Raw genomic sequence first — 22,745 nt, forward strand, 5'->3', positions numbered from 1 at the left:
CCTACACTTCCTCTTCCACTACACTAGTAAGTAGTTATGTTTGCCTTTGTTTTACAGCCAATTTGCGGTCCTTTACACTTTTGAGGGCTGTGGCCAATGGGAGTAGGAAATGCCCCAGCATCAGTGGGGGTAGACAGTGTCTCAAGCTTGGTGGTAAATGGGAGTAAAACAATTACATAGTACCTGTGGCCAGTAGGAGGAATAATGCCCCATCATTATTGTCAGGGGAAGAGTAGAAGGAATGGTTCCCTATCATTGATGTCAGTGGAAGGAATAGTGTCCCACTGTTGGCAACAGTGAGAGGAATTATGCCACACTGTTGGTGTCAGTGAAAGGAATGGTGCCAGTAAGGATAATGCCTCATATCAGGGTGAAAAATAGTCCCCAAAGGGCCAGACAAAAGGCAAGCAAAGGCCACATTTGGCCTGCGGGCCACAGTTTGGAGACCACTGCTTAAGACCTTAAGTCTGGATGGTGGTCTTCTTGAGCCACCTAAAGAGGATGGGGAGAAAAGCTGATGTACCATCATGGGGTCCATCCAGAATATAAAAGGAATCAATCAGCAGTGGCTGATTCATACAGCCTATAACAACCCAAACCATACCTAGACAATGGGTAACATTTTATATTGATGAACTGGTGTCAGAGAGAGGCAACAATGTTCTGGTTGAGGTTAAAGGCAAAAACTACCTTGAGCAAAAAGGAACTCCTGGGCCTCACCACCACCTTGTCCTTCTGAAAGCCAAGAATGTATTACTGGCAAGGCAAAGCCACCAGACTTAGATTGCACCCAGTCACAGGGGAACAAACAGGGGAAGCGGTATTGGAGACTCCCCGTACAAAGATTAAACTTAATGAGTGAAAGACCAACAGTCTATGAAACAAGATTTACTGGACAGAAACCTGGCCCTTGGAAGTGTTGAGAGCCAAACGTTGGTAAAAACTAGCTGCAGAAAGGAGAAGCTTCGTCCCACAAAGAAACTCCTACAGTGGAAGTTCTAAGACGCAAAACAAGTGAAGTATGCCTTCCCTGTCCTATGATAAACCTTATAGTAAGTAGCTTTCATAGCTGTTGGCATTGTAGGAAACAAGTTCACAAATGCCCGTGACACAAAAACCAAGGCCTTACCAGCCATGCCGTTAAAACCAGCGACCATGAAGTAGGAAGGCAAAATGGTTCTCAAGACAGTAGATCCTGAAGATCTGCAGAGCCCACTGAGCATTTGTCAGAAGGCTTACCAGGACAGTATACCACATCCATCTTGGACAGTCCTTGGCAAAGGGCATCACTAGAATTCCCTCTACCTCAATCCTGAAAAAACAGGTTGGAAGACGTTTAAAGGGCATAGAAAGTGTTGATCAGGGTGTACTTATCCCACCAAGTCAATGCTGCATTAACTGCTTCTGCTAGAGGATCCCTGTACCTGGAAACAAACCTGACCAGTTTTTTGTTCAGCCTGGAGTCCACAACTGGCATCCTCTACCTGCAACACCTGTAACACCTCCAGGCAAAGGGATCACGCTCTGAGATTAGGCTCTGCCAGCTTATTAAGTCCTCCTGCTAGTCTGGTGAACCCCACTTTAGTTCACCAGAGAAAGACATGAAAGCCTAACTAAAACAGACTAAAGGTTAGGATCCAAACTAATACACCACTGCTCAGATGTACTACAATACCAAATTCAATGAGGAGGCCATAACAGGTCTCTGGCCAGTACCACAGTCACTAAAGAATACATAGTGGCTACGGAGAAAGCTGGAAATAAATGCACTGATTGCTCAAAGCAATGGGGTATGCTGGGCTGCAGAGGAAAAATTGCACTCAATATTCTACAACATTAGTAAATTAACCTAAGAATTTAAATCTAAACTCTTGAATAATATATAACTGTAGGAGACATTGGAATTAAAAAATCTACCAAGCTTAACAATTGTTAGAGGAGGCACTATTGCCTTGTGTGTATGCAGCTTCCAGCAGGGGGCACTATAGGTATGAATAGAAAGGAGCTGCCTGTCACATTGTAGACCTACAAAACAACTAGATATCAGCAACAGCACCAAACTGCATTATTCTTTACAATCCCAGATAGCTCCTCACAGCTGCCCTCCCTCCTACATTTGTCTTCCCGTAAAGTACATAAAAGGTATAAGCAAGCACAGGATACTACTCCTGCATCTGTGGACATGCGTATACACGTATGTCGGATACAGATATAGGAAAAAACATAGGGCAATTTTAAGCAAGTAATTACTGATCATTACGCAGGAACTTGTTTCCAAGCATGTGCGGTCTTGGTCTTGTTTTTTTACGGACGGACACTGCACTGATTAAAATGAAAATCAACTGTTCTGTTATCTTACCAGAACATTTTTGTACATGTCCGTTTGGATAGTTTGGCATGAATTGTCGTGATTGGCTCTTGAACACTGCGTACTATTGATCAGATTATCAGACAAAATCGCTCCGAAAATGTCTTCTTTGTCCGATTTTCTCATTGTGTGTACTAGGCAAAACAATACACGCATTTATTGTTCACAACATATTTTTTACCACAATATTTCATCTAGCACTATACATTTTCAAGAGAAGCACAATGCTTGGAATTTTGTAATATGCAAGTTAATGAGACCACAGATAAAAACAACAAACATATTAAACCTGAATCAGACTTTGGTGTAAAAAATAAGTACCTGTGTTTCCCTTCTCATCTTCTCGAATGTGAATATCTTTTACATTGGTTTCAAGTTCCAGAAGGTCCCTCAGATCTTCTTTGTAAACTTCTATATAAGACACTGTAACGTTAAAGTCAGTGTTATGGTTTTCAGAGATTATCTGGAAGAGCTCTTGAATGGCACGTGGAATTATACCCTTTTCTTCGTCAGCAACAGAAGCTTGCAAACAAAACACAGTTACAGTTATTTGAAGAAACTGCACATTGCTTTTGACATAGATAGTTTTATCTGCAGAGACAACTATTGTGTAACATCTTTTTAAATTTCTATGGAAAATATAACTACAAATACTTTTCCATATCTAAACAGCTTAAAAAATTAAAAAGACTAGTTAAAGATATACCTAGTTAAAAGATATTTACAAGATATTTCATTACAGTGATACAAACAGCAATTACTGTATCTAAAAAGTTTAAATCTGGGTTTTTTTTTTCTTCTTTTGGAGAAAAAAAAAAAAGGGCGCAGCTATTGCTGCAAACCTCCCCTTTGATCCAGAACTGCTCCACGGGGCTTTTTTTCTACCACAAGAGTGAGAGATGGGCGATAAGCCCTGCCATTGGACCTGAAAGTGCAGCAACTCATAGCAACCAATATTGTGAAGTGCTTGTGAACAGACTGACCTTAAAAAGGGAAAATCTGATTAGGGTATTATTATTATTATACAAGATTTATACAGCGCCAACAGTTTGCTCAGCGCTTTACAATATGACAGGAGACAAAACAGCAACAATACAGTTCAATACAAGAGGGTTAGGAGGGCCCTGCTCCTTGGAGCTTACAATATGATAGGCCAGAGCAATTTACACTTTATTACCGGAAAGGAAACCTTTTACAGAACAAAAGAAAAACCGCACAGAGAATATTTTAGCTTAATGGTGAAAGTTCTTATACTGTAAGTAACACCTATGGTAATTTTGGTTGAAAGCTGGTTATAACTAACTGTCTGAAAACTTCCTTGGGAACGGCCATTAATCTGCTTTTAGTTTAGCCTAACCTTTTTTAAACCAGAGTGCCCAAGCAGTCTGGGGTGCCTTCAGGTGTCTTCAGGGGCGACTTGGAAAAATGTCTAAAAATTGCCAAAAATTGTAAACAAAGTAGCAGGTGGATCAAGCCTGGCTTTTAATTACACAAAGTCACAGGTTTTCATTGGGCACCATTACAACCTTCTAGCCGTTGACAACCAAACAAACAATGACAGCATCAATTGATATGGAGGACGTTGGGCACCTGCACAGTATCCTTGTTTGCCCCTCCCGTGCTCCTCTCTGTCCACACTGGGGTCACATTAGGTGAGCGAGGGAGAGAAACTGAGGGAGAAGAGAAATGGAATACTAGTAAGTACCATTGTGCAAAGGTGTGTTTGCTTTCTAAGACTAAGTCACCTGTAATGTTGCTGCATTATTATTTCAGGAGCCTATATAGCGCTGTCAATTTACACAGCACTTTACATATATATTGTCCTTAACCTTCAAGGGGCGTACAATCTAAGGTCCCTAACTTAGGTTCATACAAACACATACTAGGGCCAATTTAGGCAGGAGCCAATTAACCTATCCGCATGTCTTTGGAAAGTAGGAGGAAACCAGACCACCTGGAGGAAACCCACGCAGGCACAGGGAGAACATGCAAACTCCAGACAGGTGGTGCCATGGTTGGGATTTGAACCAACGACCCTAGTATTGACAGGTGAAAGTGCAAACCATTTATTTAATCACTGTGCTGCCCATTATGGAAAACTATTTGTTTTAGTTTTCTACATTTTAGAATAGGGTGCCTCAAGATTGTGCAGAATTTTAAAGAGTGCCTTGACTGAAAAAAGGTTGAGAAAAACTAGTTTGGACTACCACCTTTTTGGTTTTAAACCCCTCTCTGCTGCTGATATATGCCACATGTTGGTGGCAGTAGGTCAGTAATAGGAAGACCACCAACTCCAAATGTTGTAGGAGGTACTAGAGGAAACAAACACTGCTGGATTAAAGTCCATCTCTGAGATCAAAAAAAAAGTCTAAATGCCCTCTTTAGTTACCAAAGCCATGATCACAAGATGCTCCAGTTGCAAGCTTTTTCTATTCCTCTACTTCCTATGCGGCTTTTCACATTGCCCAAGTTACACAGACACTACCTATTACTGTACAGTGGCAGGATCCTCTTAGGATACGCACGAGGAGACCAGCCAGCAAGGGACCATCTGCTTCACAGAATTATTGGCCCCCACACCTGTAAATCGGCCCCTGGTGAACAACCTAGGTAGCAGACTTACAGTCAGGTCCACAAATATTGGGACAGCGACACAATTCTAACATTTTTGGCTCTATAAACCACCACAATAGATTTGAAATGAAACAAACAAGATGTGCTTTAACTGCAGACTGTCAGCTTTAATTTGAGGGTATTTACATCCAAGTCAGGTGAACGGTGTAGGAATTACAACAGTTTGCATATGTGCCTCCCACTTGTTAAGGGACCAAAAGTAATGGGACAATTGGCTTCTCAGCTGTTCCATGGCCAGGTGTGTGTTATTCCCTCATTATCCCAATTACAATGAGCAGATAAAAGGTCCAGAGTTCATTTCAAGTGTGCTATTTGGATCTCATCTTGAGAGTTGACAGCAACAGATGTCACTATCAGTGAAGCAAGCCATCATTAGGCTGAAAAAAACAAAACAAACCCATCAGAGAGATAGCAAAAACATTAGGTGTGGCCAAAGCAACTGTTTGGAACATTCTTAAAAAGAAGGAACGCACCAGTGAGCTCAGCAACACCAAAAGACCCGGAAGACCACGGAAAACAACTGTGGTGGATGACCGAAGAATTCTTTCCCTGGTGAAGAAAACACCCTTCACAACAGTTGGCCAGATCAAGAACACTCCAGGAGGTAGGTGTATGTGTGTCAAAGTCAACAATCAAGAGAAGACTTCACCAGAGTGAATACAGAGGGTTCACCACAAGATGTAAACCATTGGTGAGCCTCAAAAACAGGAAGGCCAGATTAGAGTTTGCCAAACGACATCTAAAAAAGCCTTCACAGTTCTGGAACAACATCCTATGGACAGATGAGACCAAGATCAACTTGTACCAGAGTGATGGGAAGAGAAGAGTATGGAGAAGGAAAGGAGCTGCTCATGATCCTAAGCATACCATCTCATCAGTGAAGCATGGTGGTAGTAGTGTCATGGCGTGGGCATGTATGGCTGCCAATGGAACTGGTTCTCTTGTATTTATTGATGATGTGACTGCTGACAAAAGCAGCAGGATGAATTCTGAAGTGTTTCGGGCAATATTATCTGCTCATATTCAGCCAAATGCTTCACAACTCATTGGACGCCGCTTCACAGTGCAGATGGACAATGACCCAAAGCATATTGCAAAAGCAACCAAAGAGTTTTTTAAGGGAAAGAAGTGGAATGTTATGCAATGGCCAAGTCAATCACCTGACCTGAATCCGATGGAGCATGCATTTCACTTGCTGAAGACAAAACTGAAGGGAAAATGCCCCAAGAACAAGCAGGAACTGAAGACAGTTGCAGCAGGCGCCTGGCAGAGCATCACCAGGGATGAAACCCAGTGTCTGGTGATGTCTATGCGTTCCAGACTTCAGGCTGTAATTGACTGCAAAGGATTTGCAACCAAGTATTAAAAAGTGAAAGTTTGATTTATGATTATTATTCTGTCCCATTACTTTTGGTCCCATAACAAGTGGGAGGCACATATGCAAACTGTTGTAATTCCTACACCGTTCACCTGATTTGGATGTAAATACCCTCAAATTAAAGCCGACAGTCTGCAGTTAAAGCTCATCTTGTTTGTTTCATTTCAAATCCATTGTGGTGGTGTATAGAGCCAAAAATGTTAGAATTGTGTCGCTGTCCCAATATTTATGGACCTGACTGTATGTGAGCAGAGCATACAGTATTTTGCTTCACTAGATAAGAAACAAAAAAAAACAAAAAACAAAAAAACAAAAAAAAAAACAAAAAAAAAAAAAACACCTTGCAGAATGGATTACAAGGGGGTGGTAGGGGGTTTATATAAACCAACTTTATTGTACACTAAAACTGCAAAGTGGGGTAACCATATAAGTCACACTGGGGTAAGTACGGTATTAAAGTGTTCACAGGACCACAGAACTTAAGACCTAGGAGCCAAATGGCAAACAAGGATCAAGGAGAAAAGGTATTTTCTGTCACGGCATTCAGGAAAATACAACATTACATATATAAAAAAGGTAAGGAACTGCAAAACTAGCAAAAAGGACAGAACCCTCTGGGTGGTGTTCTTCAGCACAGGTGTGTGGCTGGTCAAGCCACCCGTCCTATATGTTTTTATTGTATTTCGATGGGCAGCTCCTATGAGGATAAACCAATTTTTTATGTAGGAGTGTAGAGTTGGCCTCGATTGCCAGATGTGAAAAGTGGTATGGGGAGCAGCCTGCAATGGCGCACAATTAGCTCCTGGGCACTGAATACACTGAAGAGCGTTTCAGATAGGAAAATATTGAAGAAAAAAAAAAAATTAATATGAGTCTGGGTCTAAAAAAAAGGCCTAACATACAAGGTTTAGGGTCTAATTGGAGCAGAGAGCCAATCAGATCATGCAGGAATGTAATGATTTGCGCGCAATAGGCCTGTATCATCAGACAGGTCCAAAGTAGATGAAAAAAAAGGTACCTGCTGCATCCAAACATTTGGGCAATGGACTGTAGTATGGGCTGTATCTAGACACTCAAAGTGGAGTGTTATACACTCTATGCATAATGTATAGTTGTGCGAGTCTATCCATCAACCTGGGTGAAACTAGTTTGGTGCCTTCCAGCACCTCATCCCACTCTGCATCATTCAGAGTTCCAACTGCCGACTCCCAATGAGATTTGGCTTGGTGGGCTATGCAGGTGGCTATGCGGGTGCACAAAGTATTATACAGAGCAGAGATTAGCTTAGTGGGTTCCCTAACCATGATAGCATCTACAAGAGATATGGTCTGCAGGGTAGGGACTGTACCTGAGAACTGGGCCCTGGGAATGGCAGAGCTGTAGATATCTAAATAACATATGGTTAGGAAAATCAAATTCCACTTGGAATGTCCAAGGGCCTGCAGGCATAAGTACCTGGTAAATGTAGAGGACCCCCCCGCTCACTGGATATTTTCTCTTTTTCAGACCATTCTGTGTAAACCCTAGAGATGGGTGTCTGTGAAAATCCCAGTAGATCAGCAGTTTTTAAAATACTCAGACCAGCCCGTCTGGCACCAACAACCATGCCACGTTCATAGTCACTTAAATCTCCTTTCTTCCCCATTCTGATGCTTGTTTTGAACTTCAGCAAGTCATCTTCACCATGTCTACATGCCTAAATGCATTGAGCTGCTGCCATGTGATTGGCTGATTAGCAATCTGTGTTACTAAGCAATTGAACAAGGCGTACCTAATAAAGTGGCCTGTGAGTGTACATCTAAAAGAAGAATTTGCGATTTACTCCAGTTAATGCACAGCCCAGAGTGTGCCCCAAACTCCTCAAAGGGGTTTATATTTTGCCCAGAATGGGCATGCTAATGACAGACTGCATAATGTAAGTAATTTTCATTTTGCCCCAAGGTCCAGTTTAAAGTAATTTTAACAGCAGGCAAGGGTCAGTCATGCTAGTAAATAAGCATTCAAGCAGTACCTCAGTGACAGATGGTCCAAAGATGGTATCTGCCCACTAAATGAGGATGCCTGACACACAGGCATGCCTTCTGTTTTCATGAAAAAGTAATCCAAGAGTGAGAGGCAAACAAAAGACACACATATTAGAATACAGGGGTCTTTATGACACCACCACAGTTCAGCCAGCAGGTGCTTGTCTACACCTATTGAGAAATAAAGCAACGAGGAAACACGAACCCATACAAAATTTAAAAGATTTTTTTAATTCATGTTCAGAAAAAAAAAACACCACACACAGCACAAAACACATATACACAATAAAACTAAACATGTGGACTTTGGGTCCTCCTTTTGTTCTTCAATATCATTATTAAAAAAAAATCTAATTTTAAGACAGTTGGAGATGGGATTAAATAATCATTTCAGATAAGCAAAGCAATGATAACATTGTGATTTGCACAGTTGCATAATAGCACCGGGGTCCTTGTTTCACTTCCCACCAAGAGGTTGTTGGTTTCCTGTCTGTTGCTTCCTTTCCCCAAAAACATATTGGTAGGTTAACTAGCTTCTGACTAAAATGGCCCTAGTGTGTGTATTGTGTAACAGGAAGGGATGGACGTTAGAATACAAGGTGGCCCTGCTCCATATTATGCTGGTGTATAGAAATTCTTATCAAATATAAAACAAATAGGAGAAAATAAACATTAACAAAACATGTAATTAGCATCCATATAAGTTTTACAATCACATGCCAGTATCCCAATAAAACTATAGAATTCTTATATAACAGAAGCATTTAACCCACAGAGTCCCAGGAGCAAATGTTTGGTACCCAGTTATTAAAGGGGTAGTAAAGGCAAAAATCACAAAAATGACATATGTGATGCAGTCTGTCACTGGCATTTACAGTAGTACCCTCGCAACTTATTTTTTACCTGTTGATCCTACTCCTATTTTTCAGCTTTCTTTAACCACTTGAAAACCAACATGTTAAACCCCTCTTCAGTTCAGGGCCATTTTTCAGTTTTCAGCACTGTCATACTTTTAATGACAGTTAAATACAACACTGTGAATGGTATCTTTTGATAGGGCTTTCTTTTGGTAGTATTTAATCACCAATGTTTAAATTTTTTTTTTCCTATTGTAATATTCAGGGCTATAGCTCCTCAGGACCATGTACAAAGCCATTTGTCTTAACACATAAAAAGTATTTATTATTCTTTAAAATGCAAGCAAAGCAGCAACACAGAATTCACTCAGCAACAGAAAATATAACAGGGAAGTCTGCTAATCTTCAGCACAAACAGCATAAAAGAAACAAAGTTCAAAGACAGGATTTACCCCAAGGTTAGCACAGTCCAACTCTGTTTTGCAGCTCCCAGCACACGTGCAGGACTCAAACAGGTCGCTCCCAAAACTCCTACTCCCTACCTTTTCCCACCCAAATGTCACCCCGAACTTCCAAAATTTCGGGTTCCCGAATACGTCTTTACTAATACTGAGAGAATTGTATACCTTACCCATGACAGGTGAGACCCCTAAGTACACAAACCCATAACTCAAATATTGGTGCCACAAAAGCACCCATCAAGGACCCATCCTTGGCGTCCTGTCCATAATACAAAGAAAAAAAAAGACCAAAAAGAAAAAAAAAAAAAGTTTCTCTTATTAAACTTTGCTTATAATACATTATTCTTCAAAAATTTAGGGCAAAATGTATACTGCTACATTTCTTTGGTACAAAAAGCAAACAAATCAGCGTATATTTATTATTCTGTGTGAAAGTTACAGCTGCTACAAAACGCATAGTGAGTGTTTGTAATTTAATGTAAGATGTAATTTTTTGCCATCGTTTTTTTGGAAGACAGGATAAAACAGCCTTTTTACACAATGCGGGGGATTAACCCCTTAGGTTCCACAGTGAGTATAACAACAATGCTTTATTGCATATACAGACTGATTTTACTGTTGTGGGTTTAGTAACATTTTAAAATTACACCCCAAAATAATTCTTCTACTCCTCTCCAGTATGAGGATACCACATGTGTGAGCCTTTTTACTGCCAACCTGCAGAGAGGGGGCCTAAAAATCCAGGAGCACCTGCAAGCTTTCAAGAGGCATAAATAATGTATACGAATTTCTTGACTACCTATCACATTTCTTAAGGCCCTGAAGTGCCAGGACAGGACAGGGGAACCCCCCACAAAATGACCCAATCAAACATATTTAACAGGCATGGTGAGTCTTTTAAAAATCACATTTTTGATTTATTGGAATATGAAGAAAAAAAATAAATAAATAAATTTTCTACACACAGCTGATATATCATACATACAGCATGGGCATACTTGGAATTACACCCCAAAACTCATTCTGCTATTCCGTCTGAGTATAGGGATATCACATACATGATTCTCTTTTGCTGCCTAGCCGCACAATGGGGTCCAAAATCCAAGGCACACCTTCAAGCTATCAAGGGGAATAAATTAAGCATCTAATATCCTTACTACCAATCATGTGTTTGGAGGCCCCAGAGTGCCAATTCAATAGAAACACCCACAAAAGGACCACATTTTGGAAAGTAAAGGTATTTTTTAAGTGGTACGATAAGTCTTCTGAAAATTTCATTTTCTGCCACAAGCTTTTGAAAATGTAAGAAGAAAAATGAAAATGTGGGGTTTTTTTTGTTTGTTTTTTTACACAAAGTTGTAAATTAATTTCTACCACAGAGCATAGGCATAGTTAGAATTACACCCCATGACACATTCTGCTACTCCTCCGGACTATGGTGATACCATAGGTTTGAGACTTTTTAGTAGTCCAACTGCATAGAGGAGCCCAAAATCCAAGGATCACCTTCAGGCTTCTAAAGGGCATAAATTACGCATGTCGAGACCACTTATCACATTTTGGAGGCCCTGGAGCACCCGGACAGTGGAAGCATCCATAAAATGACCACATTTTGGAAAGCAAATGCCCAAAAGTATTTTTTAAGAGGCAAGGCAAGTCTTTGGAAGATTTAATTTATTGCCACATATTTTTGGAAAATAAATAAAAAGGAAATTATTATGATTAATATTATAATTTTTTTTACTACAGAAAGTTGTCAATTAGTAAGATATTCCTAACACATAGTATGGACAGAGTTAGAAATACACCCTAAAACACATTCTGCTACTCCTCCCAAGTATGGGATACCACATATTTCACAGTCTAGCCACAGAGGAGCACAAAATTTAAAGGAACACCTTTAGGCTTTCAAGGAGCATAAAAGTATGCCTCCAATTTTCTGCCTATCTAATCACAGTTATGTATAACCTGGAGCACCAGGAAAATACGAACACCCAAAAAAAGGACCATATTTTGGAGAGTCAACTACCTGTTAAGAGGCGTTGTGAGTCTTTTGAAGACTTCATTATTTTGCAACATTTTGAAAAATGTGGAAAGAAATTGAAATGTATTTATTTATTTTACACAAAATTTTCAATTCAGAAGGATATTTCCCACACACAGCATGGGCATACTTTAGAAGGAGTAGCATAATGTGTTTTGGGTTGGGATTCTTAGTAAGGGGATACCACAGGTGTGAGACTATTTCAATGTTTGGACTGACTATGTACCACTCATTGTATCTTGTGTATCACAAAAACCAACCAATTTTATCAATAACAGTGTACTGTAAAGGTCACCTCTCTAGGAGTGGTCAGGGATTATAGATTTTTGCAGTCACCTATAGCAGTCCCTGTTCCTTTAAGCCAAGCAAGTCTAGCGTAGTGGCACGTGGCTATTCACAGAAATGCCATGTTCACTGGCCAGAAAGTACAAGAGGCTGAAGAAAGGAAGAACAAGGGTTCCTGTGGTTCCAGATGTCCAGCTATCTGCAGCGGATGGCTGGGACTGGTGTCTCACAGGAACATGATGGATGCACAGGTCTGGAGACACTATGACTTGGTGTGGTGGTAATTAGGGACACTGGGACTGGTGATCAGGGACATTGTAACTGGCTAAACTATTATGGTGGCACGGTGACTGGCTGCACTGATCTGATGACAATATTCTGCTGTAGTGATAGACAAACAGAGCAGTACAATGTCACCATAGTGACAGCACTGCTCAGGGGGATATGATCGTGTTTTTGTTTTTTGTTTTTTTACTCTTCAAGTGTTTATTACAGTGCCCTGTGAGAGGAAACAGGTCAAAAGGCATCATCATGAAGCCTTTGTTTACAAGTGTAATCACTGTAATTGGTCAGAACGATCACATGGTAAAGGACCAATTTTGATTGGCCCTGTACCCCAATAAGTGATCCGCTGTGTCTGAAGTGCACTTACTTGTGTTCTCCTGTGACCCAGAATCAGCCAAAGTCACAGAACCACTCCAGGCTCTGGAAGTATCCCAACAAAATTGTCAGGATCCACGCAGATGCCAAACTGGCATCTTGCTGAGCCTCTCAGCATGCTGATGAGAGCCTGAGCCAGTCACTCCTTTCCCCTCCCCAGCCCAGTGGAGGGGCAGAGTAAAGAGCTGGTGACTGACAGTCCCTGCTCTGAGCTTCAAGCGGACTAAGAACTGAGTGATCAGCAGTCATGTGATTGCTCAGTTGTCAAGTTTAGAGCTGACTGAAGACAGCTGCAGTATTGGAAGTTTGTTTTTTCTATTCCCACACTTCTCCTTTTGGATCTAAAATAATGGCAAACTGACAGTTAAGGTGAAAAGAAATAACTGGCAAATCCCAATACAAAAGAGGTGGGCACTGTTGTATAGCATACAGCTGTGAGAGGCTTGTCTAAAGTGGCAAATATTAACCATTTAACATCCACTCTTATAGCAGTTTTACTAATACAGGGCAGCACTTCTGTACAAAATCACATGTATATATGTGATTTTGCACTTCCACCACGCGGGGGGGGTGCACGCATGCCGCTGGAGGAAAGCACAAACAGATCGGAAAGCCCTGGTGAACAGTTGCACCTGCAGATCGTCGGTCAGGAACGAATAACAAAGCTGTATCTATGTTCCTACAAAGTGTAAAAATGTCCGCCGCAATAATCGCAGTCCCACTATAAGTCACTGATCACCGCCATTACAAGTATAAAATAAATAAATAAAATTCCAGTATATCTACCATAGTTTGTACTGTAGATGCTATAACTTTTGCGCAAATAATCAATTATTGGGATTTGTTTTACCCAAAATATGTAGCAGAATACATTTTGGCCTAAATTTATAAAGAAATTTGATTTTTAAAAAATTTTTTATTGGATGGGTTTTTAGCAGAAAATAACTTTTTTTTTTTTTAAATTGTTAGTCTTTTTTTGTCTATAGAGCAAAAAGTAAAATCGCAGAGGTGCTCAAATACCACCAAAGGAAAGCTCTATTTGTGGGGAAAAAAGGACATAAATATCATTTGGGTACAGCGTTGCATGACCACACAATTGCCAGTTAAAATAACGCAGCGCCGTAACGCAAAATATGGCCTGGTCAGGAAGGAGGGTAAATTTTCTTTGTCATGTTACAACCATGTATACCTCTAACTAAAATCTAGTGGAACCAATTGCCTTCAGAAGTCACCTAATTAGTAAACAGAGTCCACCTTTGTGTAATTTAATCTCAGTATAAGTACAGTGGTTCTATGAAGCTCTCAGAGGTTTGTTAGAGAACATTAGTGAACAAACAGCATTATGAAGGCCATGGAACACCAGGCAGGTCAGGGATAAAGTTGTGGAGACGTTTAAAGCAGGGTTAGGTTATAAAAAAATATCCCAAACTTTGAACATCTCACGAAGCACTGTTCAACCCATCATCTGAAAATGAAAATGGCACAACTGCAAACCTACCAAGACATGGTTGTCTACCTAAACTGACAGGCAAGGAGAGCATTAATCAGAGAAGCAGCCAAGAGGCCCATAGTAACTCTGGAGGAAGTGCAGAGATATACAGCTCAGGTGGGAGAATCTGTCCACAGGACAACGATTAGTCGTGCACTCCACAAATCTGGCCTTTATGGAAGAGTAGCAAGAAGAAAGCAATTGTTGAAAGAAAGCCATAAGAAGTCCCATTTGCAGTTTGCGAGAAGCCATGTGGGGGACACAGCAAACACGTGGAAGAAAGTGTTCTGGTCAGATGAGACCAAAATTTATTTTTTTGGCCTAAAAGCAATATGCTGTGTAGTGGAAAACTAACACTGCACATCACCCTGAACACACCATCCCCACCGTGAAATATGGTGGTGGCAGCATCATGTTGTAGGGATGCTGTTCTGCAGCAGAGATAGGGAAGCTGGTCAACGTTGAAGGGAAGAAGGATGGAGCCAAATACAGGACAATCTTAGAAGAAAACCTGTTACAGTCTTCAAAAGACGTGAGACTGGAGATGAAGTTCACATTCCAGCAGGACAACAACCCTAAACATAGAGCCAGAGCTACAATGGAATGGTTTAGATCAAAGCGTATTCATGTGTTAGAATGGCCCAGTCAAAGTCCAGACCTAAATCCAACTGAGAATCTGTGGCAAGACTTGAAAATTGCTGTTCACAGATGCTCTCCAACCAATCTGACAGAGCTTGAGCTATTTTGCAAAAAAACCATAAAATTTGCAAAATTTCACTCTCTAGATGTGCAAAGCTGGTAGAGACATACCCAAAAAGACTTGCAGCTGTAATTGCAGCAAAAGGTAGTTCTACAAAGTATTGACTCAGGGGGCTGAATACAAATGCACACCACACTTTTCAGATATTTATTTGTAAAAAATGTTGAAAACCATTTATCATTTTCCTTCCACTTCACAATTATGTGCCACTTTGTGTTGGTCTATCACATTAAATCCCAATAAAATACATTTACATTATTGGCTGTAACATGACAAAATGTGGAAACTTTCAAGGGGTATGAATACTTTTTCAAGGCACTGTAGATCTCATAAGCAGGGCCCTGCTAAGCCCCTTGTATTGATTTCATATTGTAACCATCACTTTCATTTTGTAAAGCACTGTGCATGCTGTTGTCACTGTATAACAATGCTAAAAAAATAACATTGCTTGGTTCTATGTGACAAAACACAATGTAAGAGTCAAAATGTTATCTTTAACATAACATACCAACATGGCCACCTCCGATTGTGTAAGTCTTGCCAGAGCCAGTCTGTCCATATGCAAACACTGTTGCGTTGTATCCTTCAATCAAGGACACTAAAAGGGGTTTGATGCAGTTGCTGTAAACATCATCCTGAGATGCAGCTTTTCCAAAGACATAATCAAATGTGAAGACACGGTCTTTCCCAATTAGGATCTGCTGTGTATTAGGAACAACCCTGACACACACTTGGTGGTTGTGAAGAATCTCTTTTGACAGCAGAGGCCGAATCCTCACTGCTACTTTCACTGGAATCTCCTCCATGATCCTGTCAGCCGCTCTATTAATGCCGAGTCCACACTTGCAGTTTATGGCATGATCTCTGAAAAATATAGTAAGTTGACATTAGCTGCAGTGGTCTTTAAAGTAGAACTGAAGAAAACGTTTTTTTTTCTTTTTTAGGGTTATAACCCCTGTCAATTTTTTTTTTAATTTGCTATCTGTGTCCCATTAGGGGAGATTTCCCTTCACTTTCCTGTCCCATAGCCAAAACAGAAAAGCTTCATTCAGACTTCCAGTATTATTATTATACAGGATTTATATAGCGCCAACAGTTTGCTCAGCGCTTTACATTATAGAGGGAGACAATACAGTAACAATACAGTTCAATACAAGAGGGATAGGAGGGCCTGATCCTTGGAGCTTACAATCTAGGAGGGAGGGGCTAGTGGTACAATAGGTAAAACTGTGGGGGATGGAGTGGTTGGAAGCGGAGAGGATTCCAGTATTAGCAGAGGGCAGGATAGGCTTCCCTGAAGAGAGAGGTTTTTAATGATCGCCTAAAAGGTAAGTAGAGTAGGTGACAGTCTGATAGATTGGGGTATGGAGTTCCAGAGGATGGGTGACGCCCTGGAGAAGTCTTGGAGACGAGCATGGGAGGAGGAGATAAGGGAGCTAGAGAGTAGGAGGTCCTGCGTGGAGTGGAGTGTACGGTTTGGGTGATATTTAGAGATAAGATCGGTTATGTAAATTGGGGCAGTGTTGTGGATGACTTTGTATGTCATAGTGTTTTGAATTTTATCCGTTGGGCAACTGGGAGCCAGTGGAGGGATTGGCAGAGAGGGGTGGCAGATACAGAACGGTTAGTGAGGTGGATGAGTCTGGCAGCAGCATTCATGATGGACTGGAATGGGGATAGGCTGCGATGAGGTAGGCCAATGAGGAGGGAGTTACAATAGTCGAGGCGTGACATGACTGACATATGGTGTGAACGAGGCATAAAACTCATTGAAATGCGCATGAAACTAATGTAAACTGATGTCTCTGCAAGTGAAATCTGTGCATCAGTTTCCATGTATGTATGGTGTAAACGAGGCCTACAGGCTCGTTCACACCATCTGCAGAGACCTCTGGTTTTCTGCAGCAGAAAACCGCAGGTCTCTGCAAGACACAAAGGAAACAATGGTTTCCTATGTGTCTTGTTCACACCAAAAGGTGCAATGTCCAGTGCAGAACTGTGCGGGATTATGCAGCATGTCTGCAGTTTCCCTCACAGCCTAGAACTGAATCGCAGGCAAAATGGAAAGCACTGGTCTGCTTGCCTCCTATGTAACAGGAAGTGGGAGGGAATGTAGAGTGGTGCTCTCTGTCTGTGCTGCCCGCCTACCTTCCCTCCTGACGGATGCCATCTGGGATCATGCTGCCACTGGGATTTGTGATGGTGGAAGTTTCTGACACTGATGGCGGTGACAGATGAAAAGACTCTGATGGTGGGGGACAGATAAGGGGTCACTGATGATGGGGGACAGATGAGGGGACATTGAGGGCAGAGGACAGATAAGGAGGCACTAATGGTGGGGGACACTAATGGTGAGGGACAGATGAGCAGTCCCTAATGGTGGGGGACACTGGTGGCAGAGGACAGATAAGGGGCACTAATAGTGGGGGACACTGATGATGGGTGACATTGAGGGCAGAGGACAGATAAGGAGGCACTAATGGTGGGGGACACTAATGGCAAGGGACAGATGAGCAATCACTAATGATGGAGGACAGATAAGGGGCACTAATAGTGAGGGACACTGCTGATGGGGGACAGATGAGGGGTCACTGATGATGGGGGACAGATGAGGGGACATTGAGGGCAGAGGACAGATAAGGAGGCACGAATGGTGGGGGACACTAATGGCAAGGGACAAAATGAGCAATCACTAATGATGGAGGACAGATAAGGGGCACTAATAGTGGGGGACACTGATGGTGAGGGACAGATGAGGGGTCACTGATGATGGGGGACAGATGAGGGGCACTAATAGTGGGGGACACTGATGGTGAGGGACAGATGAGGGGTCACTGATGATAGGGGACAGATGAGGGGACACTGAGGGCAGAGGACAGATAAGGAGGCACTAATGGTGGGGGACACTAATGGCAATGAACAGATGAGCAATCACTAATGGTGGAGGACAGATAAGGCGCAATAATAGTGGGGAGAACTGATGAGGGGAACGTGATGGACAGTCACTGAAGTGGGGATCACGAATGAGGGAGGCACTGATAAGGGAGTGATAGTTACATAGTTAGTCTGGCTGAAAAAAAGACAAAAGTCCATCCAGTTCAACCATAGAGTGATGACACAGGATGTGATGTCAATCTGTGCATAACAGATGTGCACGAAAACTGATGTCAACGTGCATGAAAACCCACATGTACATGTGATGTGAACGAGCCCTAAACCTCATTGAAACGCACATGAGGGCTTGTTCACACCATGGTGCAGAGACGTCAGTTTTTCTGCATGCGTTCTGCAAGGGCACAACAACATCAGCTGTTCTCACCACAACACTAGTATCACCTGCAGATTTTTTTCTGTGCAGGAATCTGTAATGTGTATAAAACCTGCATGTCAGTTTTTCTGCACGTATGGTGTGAACGAGGCCTGAGGGCTCATTCACACCATACATGCAGAAAAACTGATGGAAACTGACACTCAGATTTCACTTGCAGACACATCAGTTTTTATGCCTGCTCCAATGAGTTTTATACACGTTGCAGATTCCTGTACAGAAAAAAAATCTGCACATGATTATTTATTTATTTCAGGTACTTATATAGCGCCGTCAATTTACGCAGCACTTTACATATATATTGTACATTCACATCAGTCCCTAACCCTCAAGGGGTGTACAATCTAAGGTCCCTAACTTACATTCATACATACACATACTAGGGCCAATTCAGACAGGAGCTAATTAACCTACCAGCATGTCTTTGAAGTGTGAGAAGAAACCGGAGTACCTGAAGGAAACCCACGCAGGCACAGGGAGAACATGCAAACTCCAGGCAGGTGGTGCCGTGGTTGGGATTCGAACCAACGACCCTAGTACTGCCAGGCGGAAGTGCTAACCATTTAGCCACTGTGCTGCCCGATACTAGTATCGTGGTGTGAACAGGGCACATAGAGAACAATGGATTTTGCTTTGCCCATGCAGAACGTGTGCAGAAAAACTGAGATCTCTGCACCATGGTGTAAACGAGCCCTCAGAGATTTGAAAGGCAGTGAGGATGCGATTTGTTGCCTCTGCATGGCCTGATTTAACCCTATAATTGCTTACTGCCGCATTGCAGGCAGTTCGGCGCAGCCCCATAGAATTGCATTAGTCACGTTTTGCTGAAAGCGACATTTTGTTTACATTTTGCAGAGCATCGCAGCCCTGGCATGTGTATAGCTGTGGGCAGTGATATGTTTGTGTTCAGGCAACTGGGGGTTGGGGGTAAAACTGCATCTCAATAGCCTGATTTTACTGCCCGCACCCCCTGACCTTATGTGTAAAGGGGGCACAGGCTGTATTAAAAATCAGACAGGTGTTCTACTCACTATGCTCTATTCAAAAGTTAAAAAAAAAAAAGGTTTGCATTTAGTTACACTTTCACGTAAATGCGTTCTTTCCAGCATACAAAAAGTGATGTGAGTAGAGAAAAGACAGCATCCACAGCGGTGCCGGTGTCAGGGGGAATTACATGTATACACATAGCCGCTCTCACCTGACTTCCACATGCCGGTAACAGAGGTTGTGAAGACTCCTCGGTACAGCGGATCCCGAGCGCCCTTCGCAGCTAGATTCTGTGGAACTTCACCGTTGCCGCGCACACCTCTTGTGTTTTCTCCCGTTGCCTTGACAACCACAGAGAACGTTGGAAACTACAGCCTCCTAGCGACGGCAACTCGATGAGTCCAAAACCTGCAGGGTGGAAGAAAAGACACAGCGCTCCTAGTGGCCGGCTGAAGTACAGGCATATGGTTTATAATTGCAGGTTGTAGGTTTGAACAGTCTTTACGCAGTTCATGACGGATCAGGGGCGGACTGACAACTCATGGGGCCCCCGTGCAATAGGGGATCATGGGGCACCTGTGTCCTTGGCCAAACTCAAAAAAGCCTATGAAAAAGGTACCAGGGGCATCTCATGGGGCCCCCTACTGACCCCGGGCCCTCGGGCAGTGCCCAATTTTCCAAATGGTCAGTCCGCCCCTGTGATGGTTCTCCTTTAAAAGGTTGCCACCTCATCCCTTTAAAACCGAACACATTAACCATTTGCCCTCCAGAGGATTTACCACCTTCCTGACCAGGCCATTGTTTGCGTTATGGCGTTGCGTTACTTTCACTGACAATTGCGTGGTCATGCAATACTGCACCCAAATGAAAGTTATGTCCTTTTTTCCCCCACAAATAGAGCTTTCTTTTGGTGGTATTTGATCGCCTGTGCATTGTTTATTTTTTGCACTATAAAAAAGAGGCCGCCAATCTTGAGAAAAAATATTTTCGACATTTTGCTATTAAACAAGTCCAGTAAAAAAAATTTTTAAATCAGATTTCATCATACATTTAGGCCAAAATGTATTCTGCTACATATTGTGAAGTGAAAAAATGCTGCGCTACATGGAACAATAGCACAATCTTTATATAACTGAAAACAAAGTGAAAAAATAAAAAAAAAATATATAGAAGATAAAATCATTAAAAAACATTATTAATATTGAAATAAAAATATAACTATATATATATATATATATATATATATATACAATATATATATATAAAAATAAATAAATAAAAAATAAACATTTTTTAAGTATGAATCAAACAAAAGTCATTCAAAAAATCAAGTTCAATCAATAAAGTGTTCTTCAGTGAACCCTCCTTTGGAGAACAAAAAAATATATGCCTCTGTCATAAATTAGTGTAAAATGTAAAAGGCAACACTTTATTCAAGGCACACTTACATCAAAAAAATCCTGTATACTGTTCATATTATTTTTTGATGTAAGTGTGCCTTGAATAAAGTGTTGCCTTTTACATTTTACACTAATCTGGCGCCCTGCTTTGGTCCTTTGTGTGAAAGCATTATAACCCCTGTCAGTTTTTTTTGCCATCTGTGTTCCATTGGGTATGTTTCCCTTTGAGTGACTGTAAACCTTTCTTTTTTTAATTCAAATAATAAACTTACCTGCTCTGTGCAATGTTATTGCACAGAAGGGTCCCTTACCTCCTTTCTGGGGTCCCCTATCAGTGCTTTCAGCTCCTCATCTTCTCCATGTGACACCATAGCAAGCCTCTTGCTATGGTGGCAGGGCCGGATCAAGCCTATCTGATGTGGTGGTGCAGTAAAAATGTCAGGGGGGCAGAGGATGTGAGGTCAGTATGGCAGTGTAGAGGGAGGTCATCAGGGCAGAGGATAGGATCAGCGGTTTGTAGGGCAGTGTACAGAGGCCAGTAACCTCCCTAGCGGTCTGATTATTTCATATTTTTGGTGCTGAAAGCGGTACCATTATTTTGCATGGAAATATGTAGTTTTTTTATTGTAGGCTGTAATTTTTAGGAATAACTCACTGAAATCTGTCTGAACAAGATTCTAAATCATACATTTAATTCAATAATATAATCAAACCAAAAACACTGAAATTTGAAATATAGCGCCAAGTTCGCACGTCGCTGAGCAAAGTCGCAAAATTGTTTTCAGTGTCTGATGACGACTTTCTCCACGAATCATTATCACGCAATTCTGCAAGTGGTTCTGATTTACTATCGCTGTTCTCTAGCTGATCTAAACCCGCTTTTGACCTAAAGGGACACTTTTTGGACGCCATGGACTTTTCTAAGTTTCCAGGCAGAAAGAACAATCAAAATGCAGACAGGGGACAGGACAAAGCACTAGGGACAAAATGTATGTGAAATGGGTTGAAAACAGCAATGTTTTACTGTGTAAAATCGTTTTGAAAAAAATTACATTTTTTTTAAATTTTCAAATTTCCCGCCGCCGGCGGCGGCGGCGCCCGTACGTCCCGACGTCACAGGGACCGGAACACAGGAGGCAGATGCCGGCATCCGCCGGAGGAGATGGCCAGGGACGCTGCAGGGGACACATCGTGGGAGCGAAGGACAAGGTAAGTGCTGCAGGGACTCCCTATGCAGCGCCGCACGGTAAGCCCGAGTGTAGCTCGGGGTTACCGCTTTTGGTACAGACATTTTACCCCGAGCTACACTCGGGAATACCGTTAGGGAGGTTAATGTGTAGGGCAGTGTACAGTGGGCTTTTAAGGCAAAGGACAGGGAGCAGCAGGATAGTGTGCAAGGGGTCAGCATGGAAATGTACAAGTGTCAGTAGGGCAGTGTACGGGGGGTCAACAGTGCAGAGGACAAGGGTCAGCAGGACAGTGTACAGAGATCAGCAGAATAGAGGATGGGGTCAGTAGAGCATTGTAAAGTGGTCAGCAGAGAAAAGAACAGGGTCACTGCTGGTAGAGCACTTAGCAGAGATCCTCCTTCCAACCCCGCACTGCACACAGCCTGGGTACTCAGATCTCCTTCTCCCCACACAGCACATAGTTGAGATTGAATTCCCTAACAGAAACAGCCTCCATCTGCACAGTGTATAGCTGGCTACTGCAGCTGCCATTCCATTCGGGAATTTCAGAGTTAGAACTGCAACATAGCAGCCAGGTATACACTGTGCAGATCGAGGCTGTGTTTGTAAGGATATCTGATCTCAGCTATGTGCTGTGTGGGAAGGAAGAGATCTGTTGAGTGCCCTGTGTGCAGTGTGGACAGTGCCATGGCAAGGTCATCTGTTGCTCAGGGAGAGGATGAAAAACTGCATTCCCTCGATATGTGAGTATCATGTCTCAGCATAAATCCTTCCCTCTCAAAAAAAATCCCTAGCACTGATTAGCATGCTCACCCCTAAATATAAATTCCCTCTGCAAGCCCAAATTATCCCCAAACAATGTAAAAACTCCCCTTCCTCC

At 42.1% G+C, this 22,745-nt stretch overlaps 1 protein-coding gene across 2 annotated transcripts in view; it reads right to left on the reverse strand.

Annotated features, from left to right (window-relative positions):
- The window catches only part of KIF27 (kinesin family member 27), a 128,971-nt gene extending 109,369 nt beyond the window's left edge, over positions 1-19,602 (reverse strand). For both annotated transcript variants that reach the window (XM_089662103.1, XM_089662102.1), the window contains exons 1-3: positions 19,487-19,602; positions 15,469-15,824; positions 2,690-2,890 (exon numbers count right to left, since the gene is read on the reverse strand). In XM_089662103.1, coding sequence (XP_089518229.1) covers positions 2,690-2,890; positions 15,469-15,766 — 499 coding nt within the window. In that variant the 5' untranslated portion in view covers positions 15,767-15,824; positions 19,487-19,602. The remainder of the gene's footprint in view (positions 1-2,689; positions 2,891-15,468; positions 15,825-19,486) is intronic.
- Between the last annotated feature and the right edge of the window lie 3,143 nt (positions 19,603-22,745).

This window comes from Staurois parvus, unplaced genomic scaffold (genome assembly GCF_062004578.1).
Source record: "Staurois parvus isolate SC_StPar_1 unplaced genomic scaffold, SC_StPar_1.0 ptg001432l, whole genome shotgun sequence".
Taxonomy (NCBI): Eukaryota; Metazoa; Chordata; class Amphibia; order Anura; family Ranidae; genus Staurois; species Staurois parvus.